This window comes from Stegostoma tigrinum, chromosome 16 (genome assembly GCF_030684315.1).
Source record: "Stegostoma tigrinum isolate sSteTig4 chromosome 16, sSteTig4.hap1, whole genome shotgun sequence".
Classification (NCBI taxonomy): Eukaryota; Metazoa; Chordata; class Chondrichthyes; order Orectolobiformes; family Stegostomatidae; genus Stegostoma; species Stegostoma tigrinum.
In genome coordinates, this window is record NC_081369.1 from 67,445,599 (window position 1) to 67,461,242 (window position 15,644).

At 44.7% G+C, this 15,644-nt stretch overlaps 1 protein-coding gene across 3 annotated transcripts in view; it reads left to right on the forward strand.

Annotated features, from left to right (window-relative positions):
- Positions 1 to 15,644, forward strand: part of tango6 (transport and golgi organization 6 homolog (Drosophila)) — a 153,796-nt gene that overhangs the window by 88,755 nt on the left and 49,397 nt on the right. For all 3 annotated transcript variants that reach the window (XM_059651822.1, XM_059651823.1, XM_059651824.1), the window contains 2 exons: positions 4,143 to 4,277; positions 5,004 to 5,462. In XM_059651822.1, coding sequence (XP_059507805.1) covers positions 4,143 to 4,277; positions 5,004 to 5,462 — 594 coding nt within the window. The remainder of the gene's footprint in view (positions 1 to 4,142; positions 4,278 to 5,003; positions 5,463 to 15,644) is intronic.

Here is a 15,644-nt window from a genome sequence, read left to right on the forward strand (position 1 = left end):
GCTGCAACAAGATCTCACGACTCTTAAACTCAATCCCCCTGTTAATGAAAGCCAAAACACCATATGCTTTCTTAACAACCCTGTCCACTTGGGTGGCCATTTTAAGGGATCTATGTATCTGCACACCAAGATCCCTCTGTTCCTCCACGCTGCCAAGAATCCTATCCTTAATCCTGTACTCAGCTTTCAAATTCGACCTTCCAAAATGCATCACCTCGCATTTATCCAGGTTGAACTCCATCTGCCACCTCTCAGCCCATCTCTGCATCCTGTCAATGTCCCGCTGCAGCCTACAACAGCCCTCTACACTGTCAACGACACCTCCGACCTTTGTGTCGTCTGCAAACTTGCTGACCCATCCTTCAATTCCCTCGTCCAAGTCATTAATAAAAATTACAAACAGTAGAGGCCCAAGGACAGAGCCCTGTGGAACTCCACTCACCACTGACTTCCAGGCAGAATATTTTCCTTCTACTACCACTCGCTGTCTTCTGTTGGCCAGCCAATTCTGTATCCAAGCAGCTAAGTTCCCCTGTATCCCATTCCTCCTGACCTTCTGAATGAGCCTACCATGGGCAACCTTATCAAATGCCTTACTGAAGTCCATATACACCACATCCACAGCTCGACCCTCTCTGAACCTTCTCTGAACTACCTCCAATGAAATAACTTGCCTTAAGAAATGGGATCAAAACTGCTCGTAGTACTCCACCTGTGATCTCACCTGCACCTTGTACAGTTGCAGTAAGACTTCCCTACACTTATACTCCATCTCCCTTGAAATAAGTACCTGATTTCTTGCTCACCTGTGTGCTAGCTTTCTATGTATCATCCACAAGTATCTCTAAGTCCCTTTGTGTTGCAGCCTTCTGCAGTTTTTCTGCCTTGAAATAATTTTATTTTTGGTTCTCCCTTTCAAAATGAACAACTTCACATTTTTCCACAGTTGTCTTGTGGCTACTTTAGATCAAATAAAGGACAAGCTCATTACTGTGTTGGATGTATTAGTACACATACAGCATTCTGAGAGTTCTGAACCAAGGGCACCATTCATTTCCCCTGAAATGTACATAGAGCATAGAACATTACAGCACAGCACAGGTCCTTCGGCCCTCAATGATGTGCCGACCTGTCATACCGATCTGAAGCCCATCTAACCTACACTATTCCATGTACGTCCATATGCTTATCCAGTGACGACTTAAATGTACTTAAAATTGGTGAATCTACAACCGTTGCAGGCAAAGCGTTCCATTCCTTTACTACTCTCTGAGTAAAGAAACTACCTCTGACATCTGTCCTATATCTTTCACCCCTCAATTTAAAGCTATGCCCCCTCGTGCGCGCTGTCACCATCCTAGGAAAAAGGCTCTCCCTATCCACCCTATCTAACCCTCTGATTATTTTATATGTCTCAATTAAGTCACCTCTCAACCTTCTTCTCTCTAACGAAAACAGCCTCAAGTCCCTCAGCCTTTCCTCGTAAGACCTTCCCTCAATATCAGGCAACATCCTAGTAAATCTCCTCTGCACCCTTTCCAAAGCTTCCACATCCTTCTTATAATGCGGTGACCCAGAACTGTACACAATACTCCAAGTGTGGCCGCACCAGAGTTTTGTACAGCTGCAGCATAACCTCTTGGTTCCGGAACTCGATCCCTCTATTAATAAAAGCTAAAAAAACTGTATGCCTTCTTAACAGCCCTGTCAACCTGGGTGGCAACTTTCAGGGATCTGTGTACATGGACACTGAGATCTCTCTGCTCATCCACACTACTAAGAATATTACCATTAGCCCAGTACTTTGCCTTCCGGTTACTCCTACCAAAGTGCATCACCTCACACTTGTCTGCATTAAACTCCATTTGATGGAGTGACATGGGTGACATAAAATGGGTGACATTCTTAACGAGTACTTTGAATCGGTATTCACCAGGGAGAGGGACATGACGGATGTTGAGGTTAGGGATAGATGTTTGCTTAGTCTAGGTCAAGTTGACATAAGGAAGGAGGAAGTGTTAGGTATCCTAAAAGACATTAAGGTGGACAAGTCTCCAGGCCCGGATGGGATCTATCCCAGGTTACTGAGGGAAGCGAGAGAGGAAATAGCTGGGGCCCTAACAGATATCTTTGCAGTGTCCTTCGACATGGGTGAGGTCCCAGAGGACTGGAGACTTGCTAATGATGTCTCCTTGTTTAAAAAGGGCAGCAAGGATAATCCAGGTAATTATCGACCGGTGAGCCTGACGTCAGTGGTAGGGAATCTACTGGAGAAGATACTGAGGGATAGGATCTGTTCCCATTTGGAAGATAATGGGCTTATCAGTGATAGGCAACATGGTTTTGTACAGGGAAGGTCATGTCTTACCAACTTCATAGAATTCTTTGAGGACGTGACAAAGTTGATTGATGAGGGAAAGGCTGTAGATGTCATATACCTGGACTTCAGTAAGGCGTTTGATAAGGTTCCCCATGGCAGGCTGATGGAGAAAATGAAGTCACATGGGGTCCAGGGTGTGCAAGCTAGATGGATAAAAAACTGGCTGGGCAACAGCAGACAGAGGGTAGTAGTAGAAGGGAGTTTCTCAAATTGATGACCTGTAACCAGTGGTGTTCCACAGGGATCTGTGCTGGGACCACTGTTGTTTGTGATCTATGTAAATGATCTGGAGGAAGGTGTAGGTGGACTGATCAGCAAGTTTGCTGATGACACTAAGATTGGTGGAGTAGCTGATAGTGAAGGGGACTGTCAGAAATTACAGCAGAATATAGATAGACTGGAGAGTTGGGGAGATAAATGGCAGATGGAGTTCAATCCGGGCAAATGCGAGGTGATGCATTTTGGAAGATCAAATTCAAGGGCGAACTGTACAGTAAATGGAAAAGTCCTGGGGAAAATTGATGAACAGAGAGATCTGGGTGTTCAGGTCCATTGTTCCATGAAGGTGACAACGCAGGTCAATAGGGTGGTCAAGAAGGCATATGGTATGCTTTCTTTCATTGGATGAGGTATTGAGTGCAAGAGTTGGCAGGTCATGTTGCAGTTGTGTAGGACTTTGGTTCGGCCACATTTGGAGTACTGTGTACAGTTCTGGTCGCCACATTACCAAAAGCATGTGAATGCTTTGGAGAGGATGCAGAGGAGGTTCACCAGGATGTTGTCTGGTATGGAGGGTGCTAGCTATGAAGAGAGGCTGAATAGGTTAGGATTATTTTCAATAGAAAGACGGAGATTGACGGGGGAATGATTGAGGTCTACAAAATCATGAGGGGTATAGACAGGGTGGATAGCAAGAAGCTTTTTCCCCAGAGTGGGGGACTCCATTACTAGGGGTCATGAATTCAAAGTGAGAGGAGGAAAGTTTAAGGGAGATATGCGTGGAAAGTTCTTTACACAGAGGGTGGTGGGTGCCTGGAACGCGTTGCCAGCGGAGGTGGTAGACGCAGACACGTTAGCATCTTTGAAGGTATATTTGGACAGGTACATGGATGGGGAGTGAGCAAATGGACACAGACCGTTAGAAAGTAGATGACAGGTTCGACAGAGGATCTTGATCGGCACAGGCTTGGAGGGCTGAAGGGCCTGTTCCTGTGTTGTAGGTTTCTTTGTCTTTGTTTCTTTGTTTGCCACCTCTCAGCCCAGCTCTGCAGCTTATCTATGTCTCTCTGCAACCTACAGCATCCTTCGTCACCATCCACAACTCCACCAACCTTAGTGTCGTCTGCCAATTTACTAAGCCATCCTTCTACGCCCTCATCCAGGTCATTTATAAAAATGTCAAACAGCAGTGGACCCAACACCGACCCTTGCAGTACACCATTAGTAACTGGTCTCCAGGATGAAAAAGTGGGACTGCATTGGCTTAATGGAAGTTTTCCAGCACAGGGAGACTGCACTGGCATTCTGTGTCACCTGGTGTAACAATATGTATTTGTTTTCAAAATGCGGATTCTCATTTGTTATGAGCTCCATCATGGGAGAGAAGATTTGTTGGAATTTTGAGAAAATTGATGATTTAGCACCTTTGTGAAAGGGAGAGTTGCTCCCTGCAGTAAAATGCCTGGATTACTGTTAATAACCAAAAGAATCAGAAATAACACTCTGTTGCTGCATCATCTTTATTAACGTAGTTGTGCTGCAGGTCATTGAATTCGTCATTACAACATTGGATCGTTGCTGCGTAAACTTGATGCACCAAACTGAGGAGACTGTTGAAGCACAGACACTAAGTATGGGAATGGGTCTGATTGCATCCATGCTGGGAGGAGCTGTTCAGGTGAGTGACCAAAAGAAGAAAGAGTGCGTAGCAGTGTTCTCCATGATTTATGCTGAAGCAAGATTCACTCTGTACATCAGTGGGCAATATTGTACCAAATCATATGACTGCACATCGTCCATAAAACCCAGGGTTGGTTCCAGTTAGAAGTTCTTGTGCTGTACGTTTACAGACATAGCATTCAATTATTCCTTGCACTCCTTGTCTTCCTGTTGTTATTTACCCTGTTGATGCTCCTTTATCCTCTCTTACAATTCCCACTACCACCCCCATTCCTTACCCCAGCTAGCTGCTCTCTCTTGCTGCCCAAGCTCTATATATACTTGATAATTTCCACTGTAGCAAGAAATACCAAGAGAAAGTTTCATCATTTTTTTGAAAAGATAACAAAAGGTTTTGATAGAGTCAGTAGAGCAAGGGCATTTCCTCTGACTTTGGGAGTAACCAGGGGCTTCATTGACAAAGCACCATTGCATTAAATCTGCCACTCAGAATGAGGAGAGAAATTTGGATCATTTTCTTGACACAGTATGGTTGAAATTAAGAACATTGCATCATTTCCAAGGAGACTGGTGTAACATTTGACCAAGAGAAAAGTGAAGGGGTAGGGTGAGGCAGCAGAACAGTGGGATCACGTTGGGATTGATACAAATATACGGAAGGAGAAGAGGGGCAGTACTGTAAATGTGGGGAGATCTCTGATCATAACTCCCTGTCTTACTGCAGCTCACCTCAACAGATTTTGATGCCATGAAACCAATGTTACCCAGACTTGAGCAGATTGCAGTGTTACATCCTGATCCTGTTATACAAGAGTTGGCATCAGACTTGCGCATTACTGTTGCTACCCATGGAGCGTTCTCCACTGAAACAGTTGTAACAGCTGCACAAAGCACCATGGGCAACCAAAATAAACAGGATGACAAACCAACAAAGTCCAGCCACCCAAAAGAAACTTGTCCAGTGACTAGAAGCCAACGACAGTCACCTACTTCACATAGTGTTGGTGCGATGGAGCACGGGAACATGGCCACCCCTGGCAACTCACCCAGGAACTTCCACCAGATTCTTCAGATTGCCTTTGATCCCGAGGTCCCCACACGAGCCGCTGCTCTAAGGACAATTAGCCAGATGGTTCGACAACGTAACCCTGATGCTCTCAGCAACCAAGAGAAGGTTCTGTTGGTGAGTTTTCCTATTGTTCTGTTGGGATTGTTGCAGATAGTTTTATAATTGTATTGTGAATGACTGAATTCATTGTGAAATGCTGTGCATAAAGTTTGGTACCAAAAGCAGAAGCTTTTCGTTGATGTAATGAAGAAGGATTCCATGACAATCAACATTCAACTCGGGATCAGGAAAATTTTAGGCTCCAGCAGTTGGTGGAATCATTACCATGGAGGAAAATCATTTGGCCCATTTGAAGTTGTGCTGGCTTTCTGTAAAACAATCCAATTATTCCCATTCACCTGCATTCCCATAACCCTGCAAATTTACTTTGCTTAAGTGCTCATGCAGTTTCCTGTTACAATCATTCTTCTGAACTTATATCAATAACTTCTGGGTTGTCAATATTTGCTGCACAGAAGAAAAGTTCTTCCTCACTTCTCTCACCCAAAATCTCAATGTGACTCCTTGGCCTTGTAGCATGAGCCCATGATGGCCACGTTTCTTTGTCCACCAAATCGAAGTTTGTGGTCATTTTGTACACTTCCTTCAAATTTGCCCACAACTCCAATATTCCAAGAAGAATAACCCCAGCTGGTTGAGGCCAACCTCATGGATAAAATCCCTCATACTGGAATTATTTTACTCTGCAATGTTTCAATAACCCTTTCATATCTCCTAAAGCAATATTCTTGTTGTGGCTGAATCAGAGCTTTATAAACAATCAATACAACATTCCTACTTTTGTATTCAATGCCTGGATTTCTGAAATTGATGATCTAGTATTCATTGCCAACTGCTGTCTCATCCAAATTAATCTCCATCTACCACTCATCAGCCCGTTGGCCTAAAAATTAGATTACCTTCTTCACAGACCGCTATACCACGAGCTTTGATGTTATCTGCAAACTTGCTAACCATGCCTGCTAAATTCTCCAAATATAAATGATAAACAACTGTGGACCCAACACCCATCACTGCAGAACACCATTCTCATAGGCCGCCAGTCCAAAAAACAACCCTCCACGATCTCCATTCCTATCATCAACCTGATTGGCAAAGTTTCCCCGAATTCCATGCAAGTAACTTTACCAATCAGTCTACCGTGCCATTTTATGTCATTTTATATTCTGATTCAGTTAGCTCTTTTGAGTTTGTAGCATAAAGCCATAAGATAAAGGAGCATAATTAGACCGTTTGGTCCATCAAGTCTGCTTCACTATCAAATCATGCCTGATATTTTCTCAACCCCAGAACCCATGGTCCCACTACCAATTAAATACCTATCTCTGTGTTAAATACACTCAATGACTTGGTCTCCACAGCCCTCTGCGGCATTGAGTTGCACAGATTCACCACCCTCTGGCTGAAGACATTTCTCCTCATCTTGAGGGTCAGCCCTTCACTGTGAGGCTGTGCCCTTAGGTCCTAGTCTCTCCTACTAATGGAAACATCTTGTCCACATCCACACTTAACCAGGCCTCTGAGTATTCTGTAAGCCACGTGCTAAGCAGAGCAGAAATGAAAGAATAGCCAGGATGAATTTTTGGGACATTGGGACTGGTTCTGGGGCAGGTGGGACTAGCGAGTTTTGAGAAGATTTGTAGCTCGGGTTGAGGTTCTGGGTGTGAGATTGCTCGCTGAGCTGGAAGGTTAGTTTTCAGACATTTCGTCACCATTCTAGGTAACATCATCAGTGAGCCTCCAACGAAGCGCTGGTGTTATGTCCCGCTTTCTATTTATCTGTTTAGGTTTCCTTGGGTTGGTGATGTCATTTCCTGCGTTGGTGATGTCATTTCCTGTTCTTTTTCTCAGGGGGTGGTAGATTGGCTCCAAATCAAATAGAAAGTGGGACATAACACCAGCGCTTCATCGGAGGCTCACTGATGATGTTACCTAGAATGGTGACGAAATGTCTGAAAACGAACCTTCCAGCTCAGCGAGCAAACTCACACCTAGAAGGTGGGACTATTACAAATTGGACAGTCTACACCTGGGCTGGACTGCAACCAATGTCCTTGGGGGTGCTTTTGCTAACGCTGTTGGGGAGCATTTAAAATAATGTGGCAGGGGGATGGGAGCCAAATATTGGACAGAAAGGAGGTAGTAACTAAAGCCTGTAGGGAACTAGATAATGAAGTCAGCCTGACTAAAGGGAAGAGTAGGCAGGGAGCAGATGATGAACACAAAGGGACAGGTCATCTGAGGTGCATTTGTTTTCGTGTGAGAAGTGTAGTAGATAAGGCAGATGAACTTAGGGCTTGGATCAGCATCTGGGTGCATGATGTTATTGCTATTACCCAGACTTGGTTGAGGGAAGGGCATGATTGGCAACGGGATGTCCCAGGATAGAGAGGGAGGTAAAAGGGTTGGAGGAGTTGCAGTACTGGTCAAAAAGGATATCACAGCTATGCTGAAGGAGGGCACTATCAAGGACTCGTGCAGTGAGGCAATATGGGTAGAACTCAGAAATAGGAAGGGTGCAGTAACAATGTTGGGGCTGCACTACAGGCCTCCCAAAAGCAAGCGTGAGATAAAGGTACAAATATGTAAACAGATAATGGAAAGGTGTAGGAGAAACAGGGTGGTGGTGATGGGAGATTGTAATTTTCCCAACATTGACTGGGATTCACTCAGTGTTAGGGGTCAAGATGGAGCAGAATTCGTAAGGTATGTCCAGGAGGGTTTTCTAGAGCAGTATGTATGTAGCCCAACTCGGGAAGGGGCCATACTGGACCTGGTGCTGGGGAATGAACCCAGCCAGGTGGTTGATATTACAGTAGGGGACTACTTTGGAAATATTGACCACAATTCTGTAAGTTTTACAATACTCATGGACAAAAATGACAGTGTTCCTAAAGGAAGAGTTCTAAACTGGGGGAAGGCCAACTATATCAAAATTCGGCAGGATCTGGGGAATGTAGATTGGGAGAAACTGTTTGAAGGCAAATCCACATTTGATATGTGGGAGGCTTTTAAAGAGAGGTTGATTAGCGTGCAGGAGAGACATGTTCCTGTGAAAATGAGGAATAGAAATGGCAAGATTAAGGAACCATGGATGACAGGTAAAATTGTGAGACTAGGTAAGAGGAAAAAGGAAGCATATATAAGGTCTAGGTGACTGAAGACAGACGAAGCTTTGGAAGAATATCGGGAATGTAGAGCGAATCTGAAAGAGGAATTAATAGGGAACATGAAATCACTTCAGCAAACATGGTTAAGGAAAATCCCAAACTCTCTCATTCATATATAAAGAGCAAGAGGGTAACCAGAGAAAGGATTGGCCCACTTAAGGACAAAGAAGGAAAGTTGAGTCGGAGAAAATGGGTGACGTTCCTAACGAGTACTTTGCATCGGTATTCACCAAGGAGAGGGACATGACGGATATTGAGGTTAGGGATAGATGTTTGCTTAGTCTAGGTCAAGTTGACATAAGGAAGGAGGATGTGTTGCGTATCCTAAAAGGCATTAAGGTATACAAGTCCCCAGGTCCGGATGGGATCTATCCCAGGTAATTGAGGGATGCGAGAGAGGAAATAGTTGGGGCATTAACAGACATCTTTGCAGCATCCTTAAACACGGGTGAGGTCCCAGAGGACTGGAGACTTGCTAATGTTGTCCCCTTGTTTAAGAAGGGTAGCAGAAATAATCCAGGTAATTATCAATTGGTGAGCCTGACGTCAGTGGTAGGGAAGCTGCTGGAGAAGATACTGAGGGATAGGATCTATTCCCATTTGGAAGATAATGGGCTTATCAGTGATAGGCAACATAGTTTTGTGCAGGGAAGGTCATGTCTTACCAACTTAATAGAATTCCTTGAGGACGTGACAAAGTTGATTGATGAGGGAAAGGCTGTAGAAGTCACATACCTGGACTTCAGTAAGGCATTTGATAAGGTTCCCCATGGCAGGCAGCTGGAGAAATTGAAGTCGCATGGGGTCCAGGATGTGCTAGCTAGATGGATAAAAAACTGGCTAGGCTACAGGAGACAGAGTAGTAGTGGAAGGGGGTTTCTCAAATTGGAGACCTGTGACCAGTATTGTTCCACAGGGATCTGTGCTGGGACCACTGTTGTTTGTGATATATGTAAATGATTTGGAGGAAGGTATAGGTGGTCTGATTAGCAAGTTTACAGATGACACAAAGATTGGTGGAGTAGCCGATAGTGAAGGGGACTGTCAGCGATTACAGCAGAATATAGATAGATTGGAGAGTTGGGCAGATAAATGGCAGATGGAGTTCAGTCCGGTCAAATGTGAGGTGATGCATTTTGGAAGATCTAATTCAAGAGCGAACTGTGCAGTGAATGGAAAAGTCCTGGGGAAAACTGATGTACAGAGAGATCTGGGTGTTCAGGTCCATTGTTCCCTAAAGGTGACAACGCAGGTCAGTAAGCTGGTCAAGCAGGCATACGGCATGCTTTCCTTCATTGGATGGGGTATTGAGTGCAAGAGTTGGCAGGTCATGTTGCAGTTGTATAGGACTTTGGTTCGACCACATTTGGAGTACTATGTACAGTTGTGGTCGCCACATTACCAGAAGGATGTGGATGCTTTGGAGAGGGTGTAGAGGAGGTCCACCAGGATGTTGCTTGATATGAACGGCGCTAGCTATGAAGAAATTGAGTAGAATAGGATTGTTTTCATTAGAAAGACAGAGATTGAGGGAGGACCCGATTTGAGGTCTACGAAATCATGAGGGGTATAGACAGGGTGGATAGCAAGAAGCTTTTTCCCCCCCAGAGTGGGGGACTCAATGACTAGGAGTCATGAATTCAAAGTGAGAGGAGGAAAGTTTATGGGTGATATGCGTGGCAAGTTCTTCACACCGAGGGTGCTTGGGTGCCTGGAGCGCGTTGCCAGCGGAAGTGGTAGACGCAGAAACGTTAGTGTCTTTTAAGATATATCTGAATAGGCACATGGATGTGCAGGGTGCAAAGAGATACAGGCCCTTAGGAAATAGATGACAGGTTTAGACAGGATCTCAATAGGCAAGGGTTGGAGGGCCGAAGGGCCTGTTCCTGTGCTGTTATTTTCTTTGTTCTTTGTCCTTTATTTAGATTACCTTCATCCTTCTAAATCTCCGCAAGTACAGACCCAGTGTCCTCAACCACATCTCATAAGACAAGCCCTTCTTCTCCTGGATCATTCTTGTAAACCTCCTCTGGATCCCCTCCAACACCAGCAAATCCTGTCTTAGATATAAAGCCCAAAACTGCTCTCAGTATTCCAAAAGCAGTCTGACCAGAGCCTTATACAGCCTCAGCAGTACATCTCTGCTGTTGTATTCCAGCCCTCTTGAAATGAATGCAGACATTACGTTTGCGTTCCTAGCTGCCAGCTGAACCTGCATGTTAACTCGGGAGTCCTAGTTCAAATTCTCTTAAGTTCCTTTGAGCTTCAGATTTCTGATGCCTTTCCCCATGTTGAAAATAGTGTACATCTCTATTCTTCCTAGCAAAATACATAACCTCCCACATTGTATTCCATTAGCCACTTCTTTGTCCACTCTCCCAGCCTGTCCGACTCCTTTTGCAGCCTCCTGTTTCCTCAACACTACCTGTCCCTCTAGCTATCCTTATGTCATCCGCAAAATTAGCAACAATTCCTTTGTCCAGATGATTAATTGTGGTCCCAACGTGGACCCCTGCTGAACTCCACTGGTCACTGGCTGCCATCATGCAAAAGGCCCTTTTATCCCTACTCTCTGCCTTCTGACAATCCTGTGTCTGTGCCAGTAGTTTGCCCCTCACCTCATGGGCTCTTGTCTTATTTAGGAGCCTCCTGTGCCACATTTTGTCAAAGGCCTTCTGGCAATACAAATAGATCATGTCCACTGGCTCTTGGTCATTACCTCAAAATGACCATTGCCTCCCAAATTACCCCCAGAAGCACCTGCCATTTCCACTCCACTGTCTTCCCTGCTAGGCTCCCCTTCCAATCAACTTCTGCCGTATGTATTTGTAATTATCCTTATGCAACTGTAATGCAGTTACATCTGATTCTAGCTTCTATTAGCTGCAGGATGAATTCTATCATATTATGGCCACTCACCCGAAGGGATTCCTTCGTCTTAAGGTCTCAAATCAAGTCTCTTCTTTACACGTCACCTCATTTAGAATTGTCTGTTCCCTAGTAGGCTTTGCCACAAGCTGCCCCCAGTCTCATTGACATTCCGCAAATTATTTTTGTTGAGATCTGCTACCAATCGGACCTTCCCAGACCACCTGAAATTGCACATTCCCCGTGATAATTGTGATAGTGCCTTTCTTACACGCCTTTTCTAGCTCATGATTTATTTTGTTCCCCTCCTATCCTAATTACTGATAGGAGGCTGGTACACAACGCTCATAGGGTATTTTTTTTTCCCTTTGTGGTTCCTCAGCTCCGCCACACAGATTCTGATGCTATGTCAGCTGTTGCTATTGATTTAATTTCACTTCTTACTAACAAAGAACCCCACCTCCTCTAGAATGACAAAGAAGAAAGAAAATTACAGCACAGGAACAGGCCCTTCGGCTCTCTGAGCCTGCGCCGATCCAGATCCTCAACTTAAACCTGTCGCCTATTTTCCAAGATAACAAGGTGTCGAGTTGGATGAACACAGCAGGCCAAACGGCATCAGAGGACCAGGAAAGCAGATGTTTCGGGCCTAGACCCTTCTTCGGAAATGTTGAAGAAGGGTCTAGGCCCGAAACGTCAGCTTTCCTGCTCTTCTGATGCTGCTTGGCCTGCTGTGTTCATAGAACATAGAACAGTACAGCACAGAACAGGCCCTTCAGCCCACAATGTTGTGCCGACCATTGATCCTCATGTATGCACCCTCAAATTTCTGTGACCATATGCATGTCCAGCAGTCTCTTAAATGACCCCAATGACCTTGCTTCCACAACTGCTGCTGGCAATGCATTCCATGTTCATCCAGCTCTACACCTTATTATCTCAGATTCTCCAGCATCTGCAGCTCCTTCTATCTCTGAGCCTATTTTCCAAGGATATCTATCCCTCTGCTCCCTGCCCATTCCTGTATCTGTCTAGATACATCTTAAATGACGCTATCATGCCTGCCTCTACCACCTCCGCTGGCAACGTGTTCCAGGCGCCCACCACCATCTGCGTAAAGAACTTTGCACGCATGTCTCCCTTAAACTTTTCCCCTCTCACCTTGAAATCGTGACCCCTAGTAATTGAGTCCCCCACTCGGGGATGGGGGGAGAGCTTCTTGCTCCACCCTGTCTATACCTCTCATGATTTTGTAGGCCTCAATCAGGTCCCCCCCCCCCCACTCAATGTCCATCTTTCTAATGTAAATAATCCTATTCTACTCAACCTCTCTTCAAAGCTCTGCCCATCTGCCTATCCTTTCAATAGGACATGTATCCTTGGATATTTAGTTCCCAGCCCTGCTCCCTTGCAGTCACATCTTTGTGATACTCGCAACATGAGTTGTCAGTTTCAATCTGCGCTGCAAGTGCATTTACCTTGGAAACCATTATGACTTCTATCAGCAGCAGTAGCGTGTTGAAGTTGGATAGCAATCTTCGGAAAGAATGATAGAATTGATCCCATGTGCTTTTGGAAGACTCCAAACTGCAATCGTGGAAAACATTTACGTAACTAGGGTAATTAGGGCCAACAGTGACTGGAAACTTTGTGAACACAATTTAATGGTTTCACATTGCCTCTTTTTGTGTTATTTCCTAGACCACGCAGGTGCTCTGTGTTTCAATACAAGTGAAAAAAATTGAAGTGAAAATGGTTGTAAGATGACTGCTCGAGGAAAGAAGTGTTTCAGCTTCCAAACCGTACAAGCAGATATTGGCTTGTTGAATAGTAGAACTGATATATCCATCCAATATACCCAACACTGTAAAGGTGTTGTGGTGATAGACATTGTTTGGTGATAGTTTGAGAAGAAGCTGTTTGTTTCAAATAAATCAAATGTCAACAATCATCCACTTCTCAGGGTTGAGTTACGTTATTTCCTACACTGATCACTTGTGAAGATTGTTCAAGCAAAACTGGCTTGCAAGATTCATTACAAATTGAACTTATTGCTTTGCGGTCACTGCCAGTTCGTCAACAAATTTGAAATGACAGATATCAGTGTCAATTTCCTTGTATCCAGCATTGTTCACCATGACAAGAAACACTATCTTTGCCACTTGTCATAAAGTTGTACAGCACGGGAACAGACACATCAGTCCAACTTGTTAATGCTGATCAGGTATCCTAAATTAATCTAGTCCCATTTTACAGCATTTGGGCCAAATCCCCCTCAACCCTTCCTTTCTTGCACCCATCCAGATGCCTTTTAAATGTCGTAATTGTACCAGCCTCCACCACTTCCTCTTGTGGTTCATTCTAGACGTGCACCACCCTCTGCATGAAAACATTGCCCCTTAGGTCCCTTTTACATCTTTCCCCCTCACCTTAAACCTATGCCTTCCAATATTTGACTCCCCTGCACTGGGAGAAAAACCTTGGCTGTTCATCCTATCAATGCCCTTCACGATTTTAAAAACATCCATAAGGTCACCTCTCAGCCTGCAATGCTCCAGGGAAAATAACCTCAGCCTGTTCAGCCTCTCCCTATAGCTCAAGCTCTGCAACACTGGTAATATCCTTGTAAATCTTTTCTGAACTGTTTCAAGTTTAACAGTATCTTTCCCATTACAAGGAGACCAGAATTTAATGCAGTATTCCAAAAGTGACTTAACCAATGCCCTGTACAGCTGCAAAATGACCTCTCAACTCCTATACTCAATGCACTGACCAATAAAGGTTTGCCTTGCCAAAATGTAGCACCTCAGATTTATCTAAATTAAACTCCATCTGCTACTCCTTGGCCCATCTGGTCAAAACCCTATTGGTACTGTGATGGTGCCGCCTTAGCTGTCCACTAAACCACCAATTTTGGTGTCATCTGCAAATTTACTAATCCTACCTCCTAAGTTCACATCCAAATCATTTATGTAAATCTACCCATTAGAACATAAAACAGTACAGAACAGGAGATAGTAGGAACTGCTGATGCTGGAATCTGAAAGAACACACACAGTATTCAGCACCATTCCTGACTCCTCAGATACTGAAGCAGTCCATGTTCAAATGCAACAAGATATGGAAAATATCCAGGCTTGGGCTGACAAATGGCAAGTGACATTCGTGCCACACAAATGCCAGGCTATGACCATCACCATTAAGAGACATTCTAACCACCACCCCTTGACCTTCAATGGTGTTGCCATCATTGAATCCCCTGCCATCAACGTTCTGGGTGTTATCATTGACTAAAGACTCAACTGGACTCACCACATAAACACAGTAGGTACAAGAACAGGGCAGAAACAAGGAATAAAGTGACAAATAACTCAACTCCTGAATCCTCAAAGCCTGTCCTCCATCTACAAGGCACAAGTCGGGAGTGCATTGGAATGCTCCCCATTCTCCTGGATGAGTGCAGCCCCAACAACACTCACGAAGCTTGACACCATCCAGGACAAAACAGCCCACTTGATTGGCACTGCATGCACAAGCATCCACTCCCTCCACCACTGACGCTCAGTAGCAGCAGTGTGTACTATCTAAGATGCACTGCAGAAATTCGCCAAAGATGCTAAGGCAGCAGCTTCCAAACCCACAACCAGGACAAGGGCAGCAGACAAAGGGCAACACCACCACCTCCAAATTCCCCTCCAAGCCACTGTTCCTGACTTGGAAATATATCGCCATTCCTTCACTGTCGCTGGGCCAAAACCCCGGAATTCGCTCCCTAACGGCATTGTGGGTCAACCTACTGCAGGAAGACTGCAGTGGTTCAAGAAGACAGCTCACCACCTTCTCAAGGGCATCGATGAGTTGGGCAAGAAATGCTGGCCAGCCAGCGACGCCCACATCCCACAAATGATTAGAAAAAAAAATTTACCCTTAGGCAAGTGGTGATAAGCCACTTCTTGAATCACTGTGTGGCGTAGTATGGTGTAAATGTTGCACCCATTTTGCTGTAGGAAGGATGTTTCAGAATTTTGTACAGTGATCGTGGAGGAATTAAGAGGGCTAAAAGGGGACAAGAGATATCTTTACCAATCATGGTTAAGGAAAATCCCAAAGCCTTTTATTCATATCGGAGGCTAAGGTCTGACCTTATAGAGGTTAAAAAAGTCATGAGGGACATGGATAGGGTGAATGGTCAAGGTCT